The sequence below is a fragment of the Gadus morhua genome, chromosome 13 (genome assembly GCF_902167405.1).
Source record: "Gadus morhua chromosome 13, gadMor3.0, whole genome shotgun sequence".
NCBI lineage: Eukaryota > Metazoa > Chordata > Actinopteri > Gadiformes > Gadidae > Gadus > Gadus morhua.
Genome location: NC_044060.1, coordinates 5,306,674 through 5,324,611, shown reverse-complemented (window position 1 = coordinate 5,324,611; position 17,938 = coordinate 5,306,674). Strand labels below are relative to the sequence as shown.

Sequence of the window (17,938 nt, the reverse complement as noted above, 5' to 3'; positions counted from 1 at the left end):
TACATTTAGCCAATCCCGGCATATCTGTCCCACTAATTATTTGTATGGGAAAATTGAATGCGTTTATATGATGAATTTTAATTAAATATGGCAACAGAAATGAAATGCGTAAAATGATCTTCGCTTTGTTGGACTATTACGAAGGAAATAAACCCTGGAGTACGTAAAGAATCTGTTTACCGCAGTCTACCAGTGGGTTAAATATTCATAGTATTAATCTGACTAAGAACTCGATGTTACCGCACTATTTCTAAAACAGAAATTATTTAACGTTACACGGTCAATTACCGTTAATGCTTCACCTGTAATGTCATAAAACATGGATTCAGTTATTGGGTGTTACAATCAATGGAACCGAGATCTCATTTATCTTTCTCTGAATTTATCAAATAACACCATGAACTATTGTGCCCTAAAGGAAAATCGAAGGATATGCTCCTATATATACTGTTACTATATATAACCATTCCTATAGTGCGTAATGAGGCTGACGTCCTTCTGTTGCTATGCGACGCCTCATCAGCATGCTCGGTAAAGTGCATCCAACAAGGAAACATGGTGACACAGCAGCAGTGCTATATAACGTAGTTTAATTATAGTACATACGACATAAACCATTTACAAAATATTCACAATGAGAGTATTCACAATACATTTTGCTTATAGAGATTTAATAGGTCTGCAATGTTGTCTTTTTCTTTTGAATATGGCATCAATGTGTTGACGCGACCGACTTGGTACAATAATTAGCTTCTAGCTTCGTATAGTTATGCAAGAAAAATTGCAATGAGTAAGAACCAATTTTATATATATGATTATACACAGAATGTACAACAAAAAGACCTTGACATGTAAACCATCCACCTTGGTCTAAAATGACCAATCATTTCTCTCCGATCACTGAATACAAATGCATCGCAATTGACGTCACGTCATAAAAATGTTTCTCTCAAATGCATTTCCACTTCAATTCCAAATTGAAATTCTTCATAAAGATTTACAAAAACTGACAGTATGAAAATAGCTTAGATCATTTCACCAGTGCATAAACCAGCCGCCAACACTTGAAAGGACACGTTTCTATTGCTATAATATATCTATATAGGTTCCAGAAGTAGCCTGAAGCATGAAAAGTGCATTCTTATTTGTTTAGCATGAATGTGTCGTATTATATCACTGTTCATGAGTAAGTGTCCCCCGGTCTCCCAGACTGCCCGGCGCCGTCGCCCCCTAGAGGCGAAGCCGTTCCACTACACATGCAGATCACATGAGACCCTCTCCGGTCTGAGTCCTGGTCCTGGGGGGAGAGGCCGCGGTCGATGGAGCGGAGAAGGAGGAGGAAGAGGAGTGCGGATTCGGTCCTTGTGAGGAGTCGGATGAAGACAGGGATCTGGAAGCGGATTGGACAGAACCAGTTGTGAGTGGCAGGTACCGGAGGAGCAGGAAGGAGGGGGCGGGACTCCAGCCCCCGTCTGTCACTCAGTATTCTTTCTCTCTCTCTCTCTTCGTCCCCCCTCACCCCTAAGTCCTCTCAAGCGTAGCGCCAGAGTTCAGCGCGGCGCGGCGCGGCGCGGCGCGGCGTGGGGCCCGGCGTCTGTCTGTCACGCGGCGTCCGGGGGTCCTGCAGTGATGGAGGAGTGGGTGGCGGAGGGGGGAGGGAGGGAGGGAGGGAGGGAGGGGGGGAGGGGCGATTGGGGGGAGGGAGGGGGGAGCGTCTCCCCACACCTGCCTGTGCCACCGGCCGGCGCTGCCCATCTCAGGGGTCTATGCGGAAGGCCAGCAGCTTGTCCGAGTGCTGGATGTTGAGGGTGCGCAGGTCGGGCAGACGCAGCAGCAGCTTGGGGAACAGGGTCGAGTCGTCGGGCCGGCGGTGCGACATCAGCGAGCGCAGGGCCTTGATCAGGTTCTCCTGGAGCTGCTCCACCGCCGCGACCTCCACGATGCCGGAGCGGTCTGCGCGAGGACGGCAAAACAAAACCCGGGGTTAGACACAACAGCCCGGGTGCGCTCACACGGCCCACCGCGGTGACGTGCGCGGCGGTTGACGTGCGTGGGCAGTGACGCAGGCGGCATTGGGGGGGGGGGGGGGGGGGGCGGATCTTACCGGCTGACACCAGCACCACGGCCATGAAGAGGGCCATCTCGTCGGGCTCCAGCCCCAGCTGGCCAAGCTTCTCGCTGAAGTCGAACATGGCGTCCAGGAGGCAGCCCATGCCCAGGGCCCTGAGGGACGCCAGCGAGTACGTCTGGCCGTTCAGGAACGTCACCGTCCGCTCCTTGGGGTCGAAGAGCGAGCAGAACCTCACCATGAGCACCTGAGGAACCACAGAGGGAGGTGGCGCTGTTAGACACAGGTGGAGGAGCACCCGAAACATAAATCTGACCCCGTGACACCAGCCGACCCCGGGCTCTGATTGGAGGATTCGGTCGTACCTGGAAGGTGCCGGACTTGAGCAGCATGACCTGGTCGTGCTGCTCCAGACTCTGGAAGCCCGGGATGCTCTTGGCGAACTCCACCACCTCCTTAACGGCGGGGGTGAAGCACTGGGAGAAGGACTCCCACACCTCCTGGCTGGAGCGGCTGGAAGGGGCCACGGGGCACGCGTTCAGGGGACAGGCCTGGAGCGGGAGGAGGAGCAGGAGGAGAGAGGAGAGAGGTTAGAAGCTGCTCTCCCGAGTTGGTACCAGCAGAACCTCACACACATAACCTCCTCTGAAGGTGTTCGACTAAGATTCACCGGAGTGTTCCTCACCAGCACTTTGGCTCCTCCACTCAGCTTCCACGGACAGGAAGTCTGCTTCTGCGTCTCGCCGGCGGCGGAGAAGACGTTCTGATTGGCCGGCGCGGGATGCGAGGAGGAAGTGGCCCCGGTGACGGGGCACTGGCTCTGATTGGGCGCCAGCGTGTACGTGTACTTTGCGTTGTCCGTGGCGGCGCCGGCGGGCTTCTTGTTGACGTTGGCGGGGCAGTGGGTGGGGAGGTGGTAGCCGGACGGGACCCCCTGGAACTGGGACTGGGACTGAGGCTGGGGGACGCCCGCGGAGTGGGGCGTGGGAAAGTCTTGCGACACGCCGCTGAAGCACGAGGCGGAGCTGTTGTCGTTGCTGTGGTTGCCGGTGGCCTCCATCTTGAGGGGCTTCTCCTCACAGTTCATGAAGGTGTTGTGGTAGGACGGGCCGCCGGCCCCCTCGCCGGGCCGCCCCTCGGGGCCGCCGGCGATCTCGGGGGGCGCGGACGCCTCCGTCTCCATGGAGACCGTCTCGTTGAGGCTGTTCATGTAGCTCTGCATCTCGTCCAGCAGGCGCTGCTTCTCCCGCTTGGGGATGCGACCGAAACGGACGGCTGCAGGGGAATCGACAGGAGGAGGAGGGGGGGGTTAGACGCTGTGGAGGGGTTCAGCCGCAGGTCGACACCGCCTCAGTCCCTGAGCGGCAGCACCCAGCAGGGTTGACACCCGGGCACTGGACGGGGTCAACTCTCAGAAGCACCAGGGCTCCGTCGGACCACACTTTGACATCCACAATCACAATCACCAGGGGGCATTTTACTACATGTTTCTGCTCTTTTGGTTATTTTGTCCCCAGCATCACGACTACAGTATCACTGCAGTCCGAACCCCCTCCCTTCCTCTTCCTCCGAGCCCTCCATCCTCCACATCCCTGCATCCTTAACCTCCCTCCCTCCCTCCCTCCCTCTCGCCTCCTGCATCCTAACCTCCCTCCGTCAGGCTGGGAACAGATAGCCGCTCCTCCTCTGGAAAATCTATTTATAGAATCCTGCTACAGTATTCTGCACCAATCTCTCCCCCCTCTCCCCCCCTCTCCCTCCTTCTTCCTCCCATCTCCAGAGTGGAGCACGGTAAGTAGGTCACTAGGTCGACAGGAGTGTTCCGTGATGTCATTACCGGAGTGACAGATCCAGACAACCAGTGGGGCGGGGGACGAAGGTTGAACAAGACAAACGTGGGCCGAGTTCCAACGATTGCTTTGCGTACTAAAGATCAATAGATAGGGAGCAAGGGAGCAAGGGAGCGAGGTGGGAGTGGAGGGCCAAGGAGGACAACAGGGAGCCATGAATCGGGTGCGTGACCCCAGGCCAACTCTGTTGTTCATTACACCGGCCTCACTTCTCCTTATCTGTCCTTATCTGCAAGCCAGCGTTTCCATAGAGTGGCGTAAAAAATGCCTGATAAATTATTAATTCCTGAGTATGGAAATTATGAATAAAGAAAAATGAACGCGTTAACGAGAGGACTGTTATTCTCTCGCTCCCCTCCCTTCCTTGCATGTCTGTCTTTTTTTGGGTCATCTAAAAATGTTTGCTCCAGATGTACAGAGGATGATTTATGGGAGCCTAGTTCAGTCACATCCCAGAAGGGAGGGAGGGAGTGAGGAGAGAGGGACGGAGGGAGGGATAGAGAGGGAGGTAAGGAGGGACGGAGAGGGAGAGAGGGGGAGAGTGAGGGGGAGAGCGAGAGAGGTACAGCAAGAGACGGAGAGAAAGGGAGAGGGAGGGAGAGAGAGGGAGGGAGAGCGAGAGAGGTACAGCAAGAGACAGAGAGAAAGGGAGAGGGAGGGAGAGAGAGGGAGGGAGAGCGAGGAGGTGAGAGAGAAAGAGGGTGAGCGAGAGAGAGAGAAAGAGGGAGAGAGAGGTGTGCGGCAAGGAAACTGCATAGGAGTGCAGCTCTGTGCCTCTGTCTCTGTCTCTGTCCTCATTCCAGGACTACGAAGGTGATTAACGACTGAATCCCATTCCAGAGAACGCTCGTCTAAATGTGTCCGCACACGTCTGAGTGCAGGGCACAAAATAAAACTGGGTGTGACAAACCATTAACTTTTTACGATTTACTTTAGTCCAACACGTTGCCCCTATTTCCCCCCCCCCCCCCCCCCCCCCGCCTTGGCAAGCTGTGTTCCACCCTGACGGACGACCGTGGGGCTCCCGGTGGGGCTCCCGGTGGGGCTCCCGGTGTCTGGTGTCATGGAGACTAGGAGGTGGGACGTACCGTCTCGGGACATGCCCACGGAGAGACACTTCTTGAAGCGGCAGTGCTGACAGCGGTTGCGGTTCATGCGCATGATGAGGCAGTTCTCGTTCTTCACGCACATCTTGTAGTGGATGTTCTGCTGGATGCTGCGTCGGAAGAAGCCCTTAGGAACCACAACACCGTCAGTCAAGGAGCTCAGCGGGTTCAGTGAGGATATCAACAACACTGATCAATACATTTACAGTTAGGGCATTTGCCAGACGGTTTAATCACAAGCAACTTACAATAAGTGCATTAGTCAGAAGAAAGATAAACAACAATATATCTCTGTCGGTACAGTAAGATGTTCATAGGACCAAGTACCAAGCACTAACAATCACTAGGTTAACCCATTCCCTGTACACAACAAAGATAACTAGGATACGATGCTACACAATGCTAAGCACTATTTTAAAGTCTTAACATACAATAAATCTGTACATTAAGTTTCAGGACGAACAACATACTACAAGTGCCTAAGAGGGGTGTGGGGGGTAATATGGGAGGCGATACAGAGTCGAGGTGACCTCTGAACAAGTGGGTCTTGATAGATGGTATTGGTTTTATCTCCTTCGTGGGGTCTCACCTTGCAGCCCTCACAGGCGTGGACGCCGTAATGGAAGCCCGACGCGATGTCGCCACACACCTTGCATAGGAGCACCATGCCTCCGGTCTCTGTGGGCGGGGGTGGGGGGGGGGGACGACAAGGTTAAGACCGACCTCTGGCAGTAGACTAGTCTAGGCATGTGTCAAGTCTAAAGGCTAAGTGATGGTTCCACGTCGACCCAACACAAGAGGGTTTACGGAGCCATTACGTCCTTGCAGACCCACTTTGCTTCCTGACTTATCCCTCCCACATATTGGGAGGGGGCACGTCGAAGCCGAAGCTGAGGCACCGCAGCAACAAGGGCTGTGATTGGTCTGTTCATTAAAACCCGACGCAGAACCAAAACAGGTTCACGACTGCGTTGAGGCGTCCGCGTGCTCATCGTGTTGCGTTCGACGTTGAACCATAACCAAAGGCCTGAACTCCAGCTTCACCACGAGGGGCACTGAGAGAGAGACATCCACAGGTGGTGCTTACTGGTGAAGGTGCCGGTGAACCCGCAGGGTCTCTTCCCGGCGATGGGGTGGGTGTAGGAGGCGGGGCCGCCGGCGGCGGGAGGGGGGTTGGCCCCCACCACCTCGGGGAACTGGAAGACGGTCTTGGGGGAGGGGGGCGCCGGGTAGGGCTCCCCGCCGGGCTTCAGGGCGCCGATCTCCTGGAAGGAGATGGCCTCGGGGGAGGAGGGCTGCGAGTGTGAGGAGGGGGACTGGGTCTGGTAGCCGCTGGACGGGCTGCCCGGGCTGGGGCTGGCGCTGCCGGAGGAGCCCGCGTACAGGATGACACCACCTGGGGAGAGGCGGGGAGAGAGGGAGAGAGGGGAGGCACATGCTCAGTTCAGCGGTCCACATCCAGGGCTATAAAGGGACCGGAGAGCAATGTAGGTCAGCAGCGCTGCACAATGCTCCACTTTGATATCAATGGGTCCAATGTGTCTCTCACTCCCACAGACTTAGTGTTATCTGGGCTCCTGTGTAATGGAAAGCGCCGCGGTCTGTTACGCGTGCAAGAGGACACCGAGCAGGGCTCCTGATCCACATCGCCGGCCCGCACGCAGAACCCGGACAGCTAAGCCGCTGCAGCAATCTCATTGGACACTGTCCAAGAGGGAATCTTCTAGATGCTTAGGAGTTGCCCACAGTTTAAGATTATGAAATGTAGTCATTTTTTTGATATTTCATTATCCAAATAGCATATTATAATTTATTATGGAAGTGTGTGTATTCTAAATTACTACCAATCATATTTAAATAAAAAGGCTTTCCTATAAATATATGGAAATGCAAGTCATAAAAGGGGATCTATATGTCATTCACAAACGGCGGACAGTGGGTCGCTTTATAACAAAGCGTGATGACAAACATTACATGTAATCGTGCCTTTTGTTCGCATCGTTTAACGCATGTGACGTAACGGTGTCCTACTACGCAGCACGGAGCCTGCAGCTCACGTGTACTGGTGCACCACCAGCAGCAGCCCCGCTCGCTCGCGGCTGCTCTCACAGGCTCGAGCGGCCACCTGACCGCGAGCTCACATGTCCTCCTGACACAGTTCCCGCCCCCGTCACACGGCTCTTTGCGCAGTCCCTTTGCGCAGTCCCGTGCAGACAACAGCAGCAGAACAACAACAGGCAGCGGGGAGATCGCGTGCAAAGGAGGGGGCTTTAACGACCGGGCACGGAGGCACGAGAGGCTGGCGGGAGAAGAAGCGTACATTCCTCTGAGTCACCGGAAGCCGGCGGGGCGGGGGCCATACATGGGCTCGTTATTTCGGGCTTTACGATAAAACCGTTTTTCGATCTCGGTCACGTTCGACGAGAAGGATTAACCGTTAATTATTAAATTGATTAAGCTCCATAAGCTTATGTCACGCCTTTTAAGCCTATCATTCGTTTCATGTATATGTATCTATATATTTGTATCGATATAGGCCTACACACCAAAGCTTGTTTGGTACTATATTACCGGAGATGTGAATGTAGGCGGTTAAACAGATCTGCTACACTGTAAAGCTCACAAAACAGGAAATCAGAAGATGTGCTATAACCACTATTACGAGCATCTTTAAATAACCCTTGTGTAGACGTTGTATTTCCAGGAAAGTCCTTCAGAGCACGTTTTCCCAGCGAGACCTTGACACATCCGTGGAAAGCCCTCCCCCGGCTCTCCCTTTCTTCCCTCCCCCGGCTCTCCCTTCCCTGAAAACACGTGCAGCGTCGGGAGCCTCTTAACCGCTTGGCAGGCACGTGTCAACACTGGCGCGCGGATGACTCACTTGACCGTTGGTGCGCGGTCCTCCCAAAGCCCACATCTCGGCCCTGACTTTCGAGGACTTACAGTAAACATGAACAACATGCCTGAACTCGTCGGGGAAATGCTAACATTTCCGGTGTTTGTAATGATAATCTAAAACTAATAATGATACCCCTTTATCGACAACGTTCAAGAGTACCGATGGAGCAGGTGTCAACTCTATAGAGTTCTTCTGGGAGTCAGAGCACAGGTTCAAACAGATGACATGTACATATGGGCACAGCCATTGTACCCACAGAGAGAGAGAGAGAGAGAGAGAGAGAGAGAGAGAGAGAGAGAGAGAGAGAGAGAGAGAGAGAGAGAGAGAGAGAGAGAGAGAGAGAGAGAGAGAGAGAGAGAGAGAGAGAGAGAGAGAGAGAGTGTGTGTGTGTGTGTGTGTGTGTGTGTGTGTGTGTGTGTGTGTGTGTGTGTGTGTGTGTGTGTGTGTGTGTGTGTGTGTGTGTGTGTGTGTGTGTGTGTGTGAATGCGTGTGTCTGTGTGTGCGTTTGTATAGTGTGCATCCCAATGTGTGTGTGTGTGTGTGGGGTGCACCCTAAACACACACACACACACACTAACATTGAGGGACGTACACACACACAAACACACCAACTCACACTGTACAATAGCCGTGCCCATCGGCAATCCCCCTTTGTGCTGCCTGTTCAGATCCAGCCCTTGGCACATGCTGGGACAGGTGACTCATTTCCGTGACAAGCCTTTGTCGTGTTATCCAGGCCAGTTGTTCTCGGTGTTTGCATTCATGAGGGTGTGTGTGCCGAGGCCTGCCAACAGCCAGGCCGACCGCTCGATAACGAGGTAAACAGAAGAAGCTACTAGGACCAGGTCAAACTCTTTGAGGCGTTTACAGAGCGATTAGCCTGAGACTGCTACAGGCTAGCGGGCTAAACGCTAGGCTAGCATCCTCCACCTAAACCCATTAGGCTGGACGGTTACACAAACGTAACCCACTGCTCCATAGCACGTTCTGGTGACCCTGAGGTCTTTAATTATATCCTGTTTATAAGGCGTGGGTCGCAGTTTAAAATAATCTGTCCCATTCACTTTTTAAACTCTTGTACTTTAACAGAACAGCAAATTATGTTGTCAGCACAAAATAAAAGGTTATGAAGGGGTTTCAGTTATAAGCATTTATTAAATTAGCATTTTATGAAGCTTAACTCTTGCGTGAGTTCAAAGAACAGCCAATTATGTTGTTGGTACAAATATATAAAGTTATGAAACGGTTTTAATTATTTCTGGGCATTTATTAAATGAGCATTTATTAAGCTATATTTGAGGCCTTGTTTGCCTCAAATATGCCTTCTTAAGGTTACAGTAAAAGCAGTGATTCATGACTTTTCCTGACCTCTTTGTTAAAATACACATGCTGAATATATCCAAGATAAGATAAGGGGTGACCATAACATTGAGAGGCTTCTCGTGGGTTACAGGATTTAAAGGAGGTCGGATGAGGCAGAGAGGCTGGTACCTCCCACCCAGTGACCAGTCTCCCAGTGACCAGTCTCCCAGTGACCAGGCTCCCAGTGACCAGATTCCCAGGGACCAGTCTCCCAGTGACCAGATTCCCAGTGACCAGACTCCCAGTGACCAGACTCCCAGTGACCAGACTCCCAGTGACCAGACTGCCAGTGACCAGAATCCCAGTGAACACACTCCCAGGGACCAGCCTCCCAGTGACCACACAGTCAACACACTCCCAGCGAGCGGAGAGGAATCCCCGTGCATCTCCGTGGGAGGCGGGGGGAGCACCGCGTACTGTGGGCGGGGCGTCGCTGTTTATCACGCGCGGCGGCACGTGGACACCGAAGCTGATACACGTGCTGCTTGCGCGAGCCCGAGGCGGGCAAGGTGCGTATTAGCGTCCAAACGCATAACGACGCCCCGTACGTGAAATACAACTGCCCGTACTACGGGAAGCCTGCAGGAGAGGGATTCACTCCAACATCCGTCAGTCGAACCGTGCCAGCCGTATGTAGGTCAGGCGCGCGGCGGGTTATGAACCACAGCTCAACCCACATGTGCCCATATTAGGAAAGGGCGAAACGAACCCAAAACGTCCGTAGGCTGTCAGTCACACCATTTACTCTGGGAATGGATAACACCGTAGTCAGTGATAACGTTTACTGATACGAGGGGAATGTTAAGGGCTTTGGGTCGACAGGTGCATGCCATCGCCGAGTGAAAGTTTGAATGAACACATGAGCGCGCATAACATCTGGTCGACGCCCACGACCGGAACGTCACGATTCACGTCTTTGGCTCCGTGTTTTCGTGGCCTTCGCTTCACGGCCATGGGAGTGGGGCACTAGGAAAGTATTGTTTTGACTCACATCTTGAGAGAGAGTGTGTGTGTGTGTGTGTGTGTGTGTGTGTGTGTGTGTGTGTGTGTGTGTGTGTGTGTGTGTGTGTGTGTGTGTGTGTGTGTGTGTGTGTGTGTGTGTGTGTGTGTGTGTGTGTGTGTGTGTGTGTGTGTGTGTGTGTGTGTGTGTGTGTGTGTGTGTTGGCTTCTTGACGTAGACCTGTACGCACATGCGTGGGAATGACTGCGCGCTCACAGAGGGGGGGGCGTTTACAGAATGCGCTGATCTACACCGAGACGCACCGAGACATACCGAGAAGCACCGAACCTGATGCTGTCCAACACGACAACATACAGGACACGCGTCCCCCGCTGCGAGACACACCAACACACTGCGTATAAAAACTGCAACCAAACACAGACACCTCATCGCTGTAGCAGATCATTTAAAAATGTTATAACACTTTCACGGCCGTGCAGTGCACTGCCTTTGTCCGGGGCCGTTTGGGGTCACACTGCACGTCACTGGATGTACACTTACACAACCGCATCAGGCGCAAGAACAGCACCGACAATACGGTACAAATAACATGACACACACCATATGGAAAAAATACTACGGAATCAAATACAAAGTACAAATCCTATGCTGCAAAATAATTGTATACTGCTAAATAATATAGTACTAAATAATAAAGTACAAATCCTATGGTAGATGGACCAGCGCTGCCTGCCCAATAAACCCGGATTATGAGTGTACATGTAAAGACCAAGTTATCCATAACGCGATGTTCCAATCAATAAGGACCTGTTCATAGCTGTCACCCAACCTGTTACTGTCCATTCTCAGCATACTGTAAGAAACATTCAACAGACGCCCCGGTTATGTGATCAATAGTTATAAAGATAATGCTTGAATCACTCACTTATACAACAGGTTCATGCGCACCGATAATCCAAACCCTTCACGCTAGGCAGCCAGTGTACATCAGCTCAGGAAAATTGAAAAATGAATTAAGATTTAATGCTGAGACTCACCAGGACTATTCTCCATAATTCCGTATAGTGGTCTTCTTCAGTACGTGGTTTGGTCTACTGGGTGAGGGTCTTCCTCAGGAGCTGGGGAGACGTAGCAGTCCGGACCACCATGTGGATTGGGTCCCAGAAAGTAGAGGAGAACCCTTTAGATCAAAGAGGTTCAGATAAATTGATTACAGTCCCGTGATCGATCAGAGCGCTGCGGGACCGGAGCCGTAACCTACAGGCGTCCTGTACTGGGATGAGTGCTCGGATGAGGTCTGAGGTTTGGCTTCCACGCGCGTCACTACGAGCACACCAGGAGACCTGCGTGCGCGCGAGCAGCCAGAACACTCCGCCCACTGGGACCAGCACGTTTCCAGGTGGCCAAGAAATGTGACCAGTTGTGTGTCCCCGTTCCGTGTCCCTTCAAACCCCCCGCTGTTTGTTTATGTATCAGAGTCTCCCTCTCTCTCCCCCCGAGCTCGCGCACGCCCCCGCGGTCCTCCTCGCGTCCTGATTGGCGGAGCTCTGCGCGCGGAGCCGAGGCGTCGGAATGCTGGTGAAGCTCAGCCGCATGTGCTCGTGGCATGTGAGCCGCCCCGCTCTCTGTCCTACTGACACACATTTTATGCTAATGACCTGGGCGGGGCTTGCGCGCTTGGGCTGCGGTAGGAAGCGCGAGCACATGCGGAGGGGCGGGGCTAAGCGTGACCGCGGCTCCGCCCACAGTGGCCCCCGTCCACGTGTCACGTTTCGGGGTTTCGGGAGAAATGTTCTATTAATCCATTTAACAAGACGTGAACAGGGTGCTACAGTCGGTCTGGACCAATGGGCACATGATGGGACGGGGGCTACTGTCCCAAAACACAGGCACGCTAACCAGTACCGGAGAAATGTCCTACCAGTAGTCCTCGTAACATGCGCTGTGCTGGCGGATGCTGAATGTAGGTCAGCGTCTCAGATCCGTGTCAGTGTTGACGGTCTCGTGTTTCCTATCGATGATGAGATATGAACGAAGCATGAATGCATCTCTGCACAGAGCGACGCACTGTTGATGGAGACGTGCGATGCGGGGTTTACATTAATGTGTACATTATAATTTGTGATAAATAAGAATCGCTCTGTGACCTACATCGTGTTACACATGCGCTATAATCAGCGGGTTGGATAAGCAGTGGTTGTATAACGGTGGCCCTTTGACCTACATTCACGACCCCTGTTCTAGTAACAGTGTTTTGAAGAAGTCGTTGTATAATACGGATATGGCTATTAAACAAGTACGCCACAGAAATAGATGCAACTTGACTCCGTTATTAATACAACAGCGCCACACCCTGGACAATGACGGCAGTGATGGAAATGTGCAACTGTATAATATATGTATAGAGAGAGACAGAGACAGAGAGAGAGGCAACTCACTAATTATATCATATATAACACTTTAACTATAACAGGAGGGACATCATAGATTGTCGAATAGGAAGACGGGTTCTGACTACATCCCATGCGGCCAAACTAGTTAACAGAACAGGGCTAGTACAAATACAAATTATCATTAAATAGCCTTTAAAACAAATCAATACATAAAAGCATGATCAACTGCAATAAAATGTGGAAGAGATCGTATATACATAAGTACATAAGCTGCTGGACCGGATGGTGTGACGGGGAGAGTGCTGAGAGACTGCGCTGACCAACTGGTTGAGGTCTTCACTGATATATTCCAGTCCCTGTCCCAGTGCAAGATCCCACCCTGCCTGAAGTCCTCCACAATCATTCCTCTACCAAAAAAGACTACTGTCAGCGGCCTCAACGCCTACCGGCCGGTGGCCCTAACACCAGTCATCATGAAGTGTTTTGAGAAACTAGTCCCGAGCCACATCACGACAAGCCTGCCAACCACTTCTGACCCCCACCAGTTTGCATACAGGGCAAACAGGTCTACAGAGGACGCCATAGCCACCGCGCTCCACACCACGCTGCAACACGTGGAACATCAGGGGAGCTACGCCAGGCTGCTCTTCAAAGACTTCAGCTCTGCTTTCAATACCATCAAACAGACTTCTCACCAAACTAATGGACTTGGGACTTTCACAACCAATCTGTTATTGGATCAAAGACTTTCTGACAGAGCGCTCCCAGAGAGTTAAAGTAGGTGCCCATCTTTCCTCTGCACTTAGCATCAGCACCGGCTCCCCACAGGGCTGCGTGCTGAGCCCCCTACTCTCTACACCAATGACTGCATCCCCAGTCACCCCAGCAATACCATCATTAAGTTTGCAGATGATACAACAGTGGTGGGGCTCATCTCAGGTGGGGATGAGACTGCATACAGGGAGGAGGTCCAAAGACTGTCTACATGGTGTGCGGAGAACAACCTCATCCTCAACACCTCAAAGACCAAAGAGCTGATCATTGATTATAGGAGGAATGAGCCGGACGTTCAGCCCATCTATATGAACGGGGAGAGCTGGAGAGAGTCTCGGACTTCAGGTTCCTGGGCATACACATTCAGCAGGACCTGACCTGGACAATAAACACTAAGGCGCTTATGAAAAAGGCCCAACAGAGACTGTATTTCCCAAGGATCCTCAGGAAGAACAATCTTCAGGAGAAAATGCTGGTGACCTTTTATCGCTGCACCATTGAGACTGTCCTAAGCTACGGCATCTCGCTGTGGTTTGCCAGTTGCACTGCAGCTAAGAGGAAAGCGCTTCAGAGGGTCATAAAAACGGCACAAAAAGTAATTGGATGTCCTCTTCTCTCTTGAGGATGTCTACAATGGACACTGCCTCAGGAGAGCTCATAGCATCCTTAGAGACTCATCCCACCCAGGCCATAACCTGTTTGAACTGTTGCCCTCTGGGAGGCGCTACAGGGCAATCAGATCAAAAACAAATAGGCTTAAAAACAGTTTCTACCCCAGAGCTGTTATTTCTCAGAATTATAAATTATTGCATTATCATACCAATCTGACCTTTAAAATTGGCTGACAATTTAAAATATGTATATTTGTTTGAGTTCTTTAACATTCTATCTCTTTTAAAAATAATCCTTTTCTCATTTAGTTTTTGTTTTAAAAAGCACTTATTTTGAGAGCCACTACCCCAATTTCGTTGCACTTTGTGCAATGACAATAAAGAGATTCTGATTCTGATTCTGATATGCATAGATTAACGTTTTTGTTGTGTCTAAATACACATTTTGAAAAATTGTGTTTTAACATGCAATAGTAAAATAACGCAGTTTTAATTTAACTCTTTGGTATTGGCCCTCTAAGGAAAGCATACTGTGTCCTGGTACAGCTCTCCTTTTGGTTAATCTTTGATCATTAAATTCCACAGACCAAGCTAGACTTCGTTCACTCGATGATTGATCGCTGACGTTGAGGTAGTATTCTACAAGGTAAAAAGCCAAACAATTTGCCAAATGTCCAACATCATTTTCAATGGAATAACATAATTGAATGTTAATTTATTGTATGCCTATTAACTATATAACATAGTCTACATCTCTCTCTATATATATATATATATATATATATAGATGTATACTTTGAATTTAGCTAATTTACCTATTTGACCAGAAATGACTCTACCCTGCGGCCAAAACTCAGAATGTAATGGCGCGTTTAGATCGCTGGGATTTATGGGAAAAACATTTTTGCAGAGTCAGAAAGTTCTCGTAAACGACACCTCATGTCGCTCTGATGATTCTGTTCGGCAACTGGGGCCAGATTTTGATAACAAATGGTGTGTTCCTGAATCCTCGGATGCCGTCTTCCGAGTCGGAAGTCGGAAAATTTCCCGGCTTTCTTGCGGCATTTCTCGGAGGCACGCCCCCTTTATGTCTCCCAGTCTCGGAATTCTGAGAGTAGGCCGAGAGCGGTGATAGTGCTAGTTAGCACACTCAGTTTACTAGCTAAATGCGATTAAACAATTTAATACAATACAAATATAAAGTGAACATGAACCTTCCTACGTCATCGTTCAACGCGATCGTCGTTGCCAGGCAACGTTCTAAGCGATCGTCGGTTGCCAGGCAGGTTTGGAATTTTCGAACGCAGATTACGTAGGCGGTACAATTTTCGCCCCCGGTACAATTTTGGTGTGACAGCGCCTTTAATGTGGCAAATGACGTCAGATTATCGATCCACACAGAAACGAATAACCCAGAGCTGACATATTTAAAACCCTTATACAAAACATAGTTCATCAGGGTTAAGGAGACTTTCTTGGCCAAGGATTTAGGGTTAAAAATACCTCATGTTGTTTCAGGGGACACTGTTTGCTGTGTGGTGACGTCACTGCTCGTGCTCGTCAACGACGTCATGGCTTGTTCCCGCTGTGCTGCCTGCTGTCATCTTATTGAGTGCCACAAGGTGGCACCATCATCGAAGGTAAATCGTCAGAGAAGAACATCGTTATTTGTCTTGGCAGTTATCAGTCCTTTGTTCAATGATACTGTCAACTGGATACAGGGTGTGTAAGGTATGAGCAAATGTTGGTATTCGTCCTTTAAGCAACATTAACTAAATGTGTCAGACTACAGACAGATGAGTTCAGACATGTTTACTATCAAGATGAAGAGGGAGTTTTCATGGGTTATCTCTCATACCAATGGTGGCATCAAAATAAAGAAGATAGTAGGACTGTACTTGTGTGTGTGAGCATGTTTCTTGGAATATAGGGTTGATGCGTGAATATTTCCCCTCCCACGCCGTGTCAAAACAAGTTCATACAGTAATCACAGGCGTCTGAGTTACAGTCAGCAGCACCAACGGGACGACTGCCAAGAAGTGCACCTGCACACTTTATGAGAAGAAAGGTGTGACACACCTTTTTGAATCTTTCACTCAAACGTAATGCACACACACACACACACACACACACACACACACACACACACACACACACACACACACACACACACACACACACACACACACACACACACACACACAGGCATACAAACACACACACACACACACACACACACACACACACACACACACACATACACACACACACACACACCATATACTACACACACACACAAACAGGCACAAACACATTTAACGAACCTGAACAAACGTCCGTTTCCTTCCTCTTTATCAATAGCGTCAGTAATTACAGTAGCAACAGTTATAACAGTACAATTATAAAAGGTGCAACAACTAAATACTAAAATGCCTTTTTAACTTCCTATTTTTTGCATATGTTTTATCTTTTACTTACCTATTATTTTATTTAATTGTATGACAATGTTTATATGTGAAGCACTTTGAGTCTGCCTTGTGTATGAAAAGTGCTAGATAAATAAAGTTGCCTTGCCTTGCCTTGCCTAAACACAAAAGTATCGAACAGGAATCATATTCCTAATTTCTGCCCATAGCATGGCATAGCAGAATTCATGAATCCATTCCAATTAACTCCCAGAACCGTTATCAAAGTCCGCCCAAACCAGAACCATCCAGAAGGAGAGAGGGGTCAGGGGCCAGGGGTCAAGGGTCAGCTCAGAACAGTACCCCTTTATACTTTAAATTTGTTCCTGTGAGATTCAAAAGGAAATAGAAAGCTGAAAGCCAAAGTTTTGCCAAGATCCTGACTGCTAGCGATATGACGACCAATATAATATGTCAGAAGTGGACGAGATGTTGTTTTCTATTCCCCTAAAGTCTACTTCCTCATTACCTCCCTCTCTGGCCATCCTTCGACCAATAAGATCCTTCACCCTTCGACCAATCAGCCTGCGCTTCTCTCCTCCAGCCAGCAATGCTTACACATATCTTCCGTAATTAGACAATCGTTTCCACATGTGGATCAAACTTTGTCTCAACCACACAACCCCTCGCTCACCCTCCCGTTCGCCCGCTGTCTCCCCTTCCTCTCTCTCTCACTCTCTCACCCTCTCCCCCTCTCTCTCTTTCTCCCCACCCCTGCCCTCTCCCTCTCTCTCTCTCTCCCTCCCCCCTCTCTCTCTCTCCCCCCTCCCTCTCCCTCTCTCCCTCCCTCTCCCTCTCTCTCTCTCCCTCCCTCTCCCTCTCTCTCTCCCTCTACCATCTCTCCCTCTCTCTGTTTTTCTTACTTTACGGTCTCACACTCCGCTACCCTGACGGTGCCCCCACCCTCTGCTCTCTTCCTTTCTTAAACTATTGCTCTGCCTTTTGTCCCCCCCTCTCTCTCCTCTCTCTCTCTCTCTCTCTCTCTCTCTCTCTCTCTCTCTCTCTCTCTCTCTCTCTCTCTCTCTCTCGTTCACTCCCCTCTCCTCTCTCTCTCTCTCTCTCTCTCTCTCTCTCTCTCTCTCTCTCTCTCTCTCTCTCTCTCTCTCTCTCTCTCTCCATCTGATTGTATTTCCTTAAGAGTGGGTCTCGGCCAAATGTCTTGTTTTGATTACAACGGCCCACGCTAGACCAGCATTTCAATAGGCCAGTAGTTGTGTGTCTGTGTATATACTGGTGTGTGTGTGTGTGTGTGTGTGTGTGTGTGTGTGTGTGTGTGTGTGTGTGTGTGTGTGTGTGTGTGTGTGTGTGTGTGTGTGTGTGTGTCTCTGCGTAAGTTCAAAAGTGTGTGTGTGCGTTCCTGCATGTGTTTATACATGCAGTTGTACATGTGTGTGTGTGTGTGTGTGTGTGTGTGTGTGTGTGCGTGTATGTGTATGCGTGTATTTGTGT

General features: G+C 50.2%; 1 protein-coding gene across 1 annotated transcript; it reads right to left on the bottom strand.

Annotated features, from left to right (window-relative positions):
- Positions 1-570: 570 nt before the first annotated feature.
- On the bottom strand, positions 571-11,825 carry nr1d4b (nuclear receptor subfamily 1, group D, member 4b). The gene is made up of 8 exons (XM_030375108.1): positions 11,284-11,825; positions 6,112-6,420; positions 5,614-5,702; positions 5,007-5,151; positions 2,754-3,343; positions 2,434-2,619; positions 2,105-2,315; positions 571-1,953 (listed from the first exon to the last, which is right to left on the bottom strand). The coding sequence occupies exons 1-8, from the start codon at positions 11,297-11,299 to the stop codon at positions 1,757-1,759; spliced, it is 1,743 nt and encodes a 580-aa protein (XP_030230968.1). The 5' UTR covers positions 11,300-11,825; the 3' UTR covers positions 571-1,756.
- Positions 11,826-17,938: the final 6,113 nt, after the last annotated feature.

Bases quoted from the DNA above. Each gene is read 5' to 3' on its own strand.
- nr1d4b (XM_030375108.1), bottom strand. The intron at 2,620-2,753 runs GTGAGGAACACT...CTCCCGCTCCAG, and splicing joins GTGGAGGAGCCAAAGTGCTG to GCCTGTCCCCTGAACGCGTG. The intron at 1,954-2,104 runs GTAAGATCCGCC...GTCCTCGCGCAG, and splicing joins CGTGGTGCTGGTGTCAGCCG to ACCGCTCCGGCATCGTGGAG.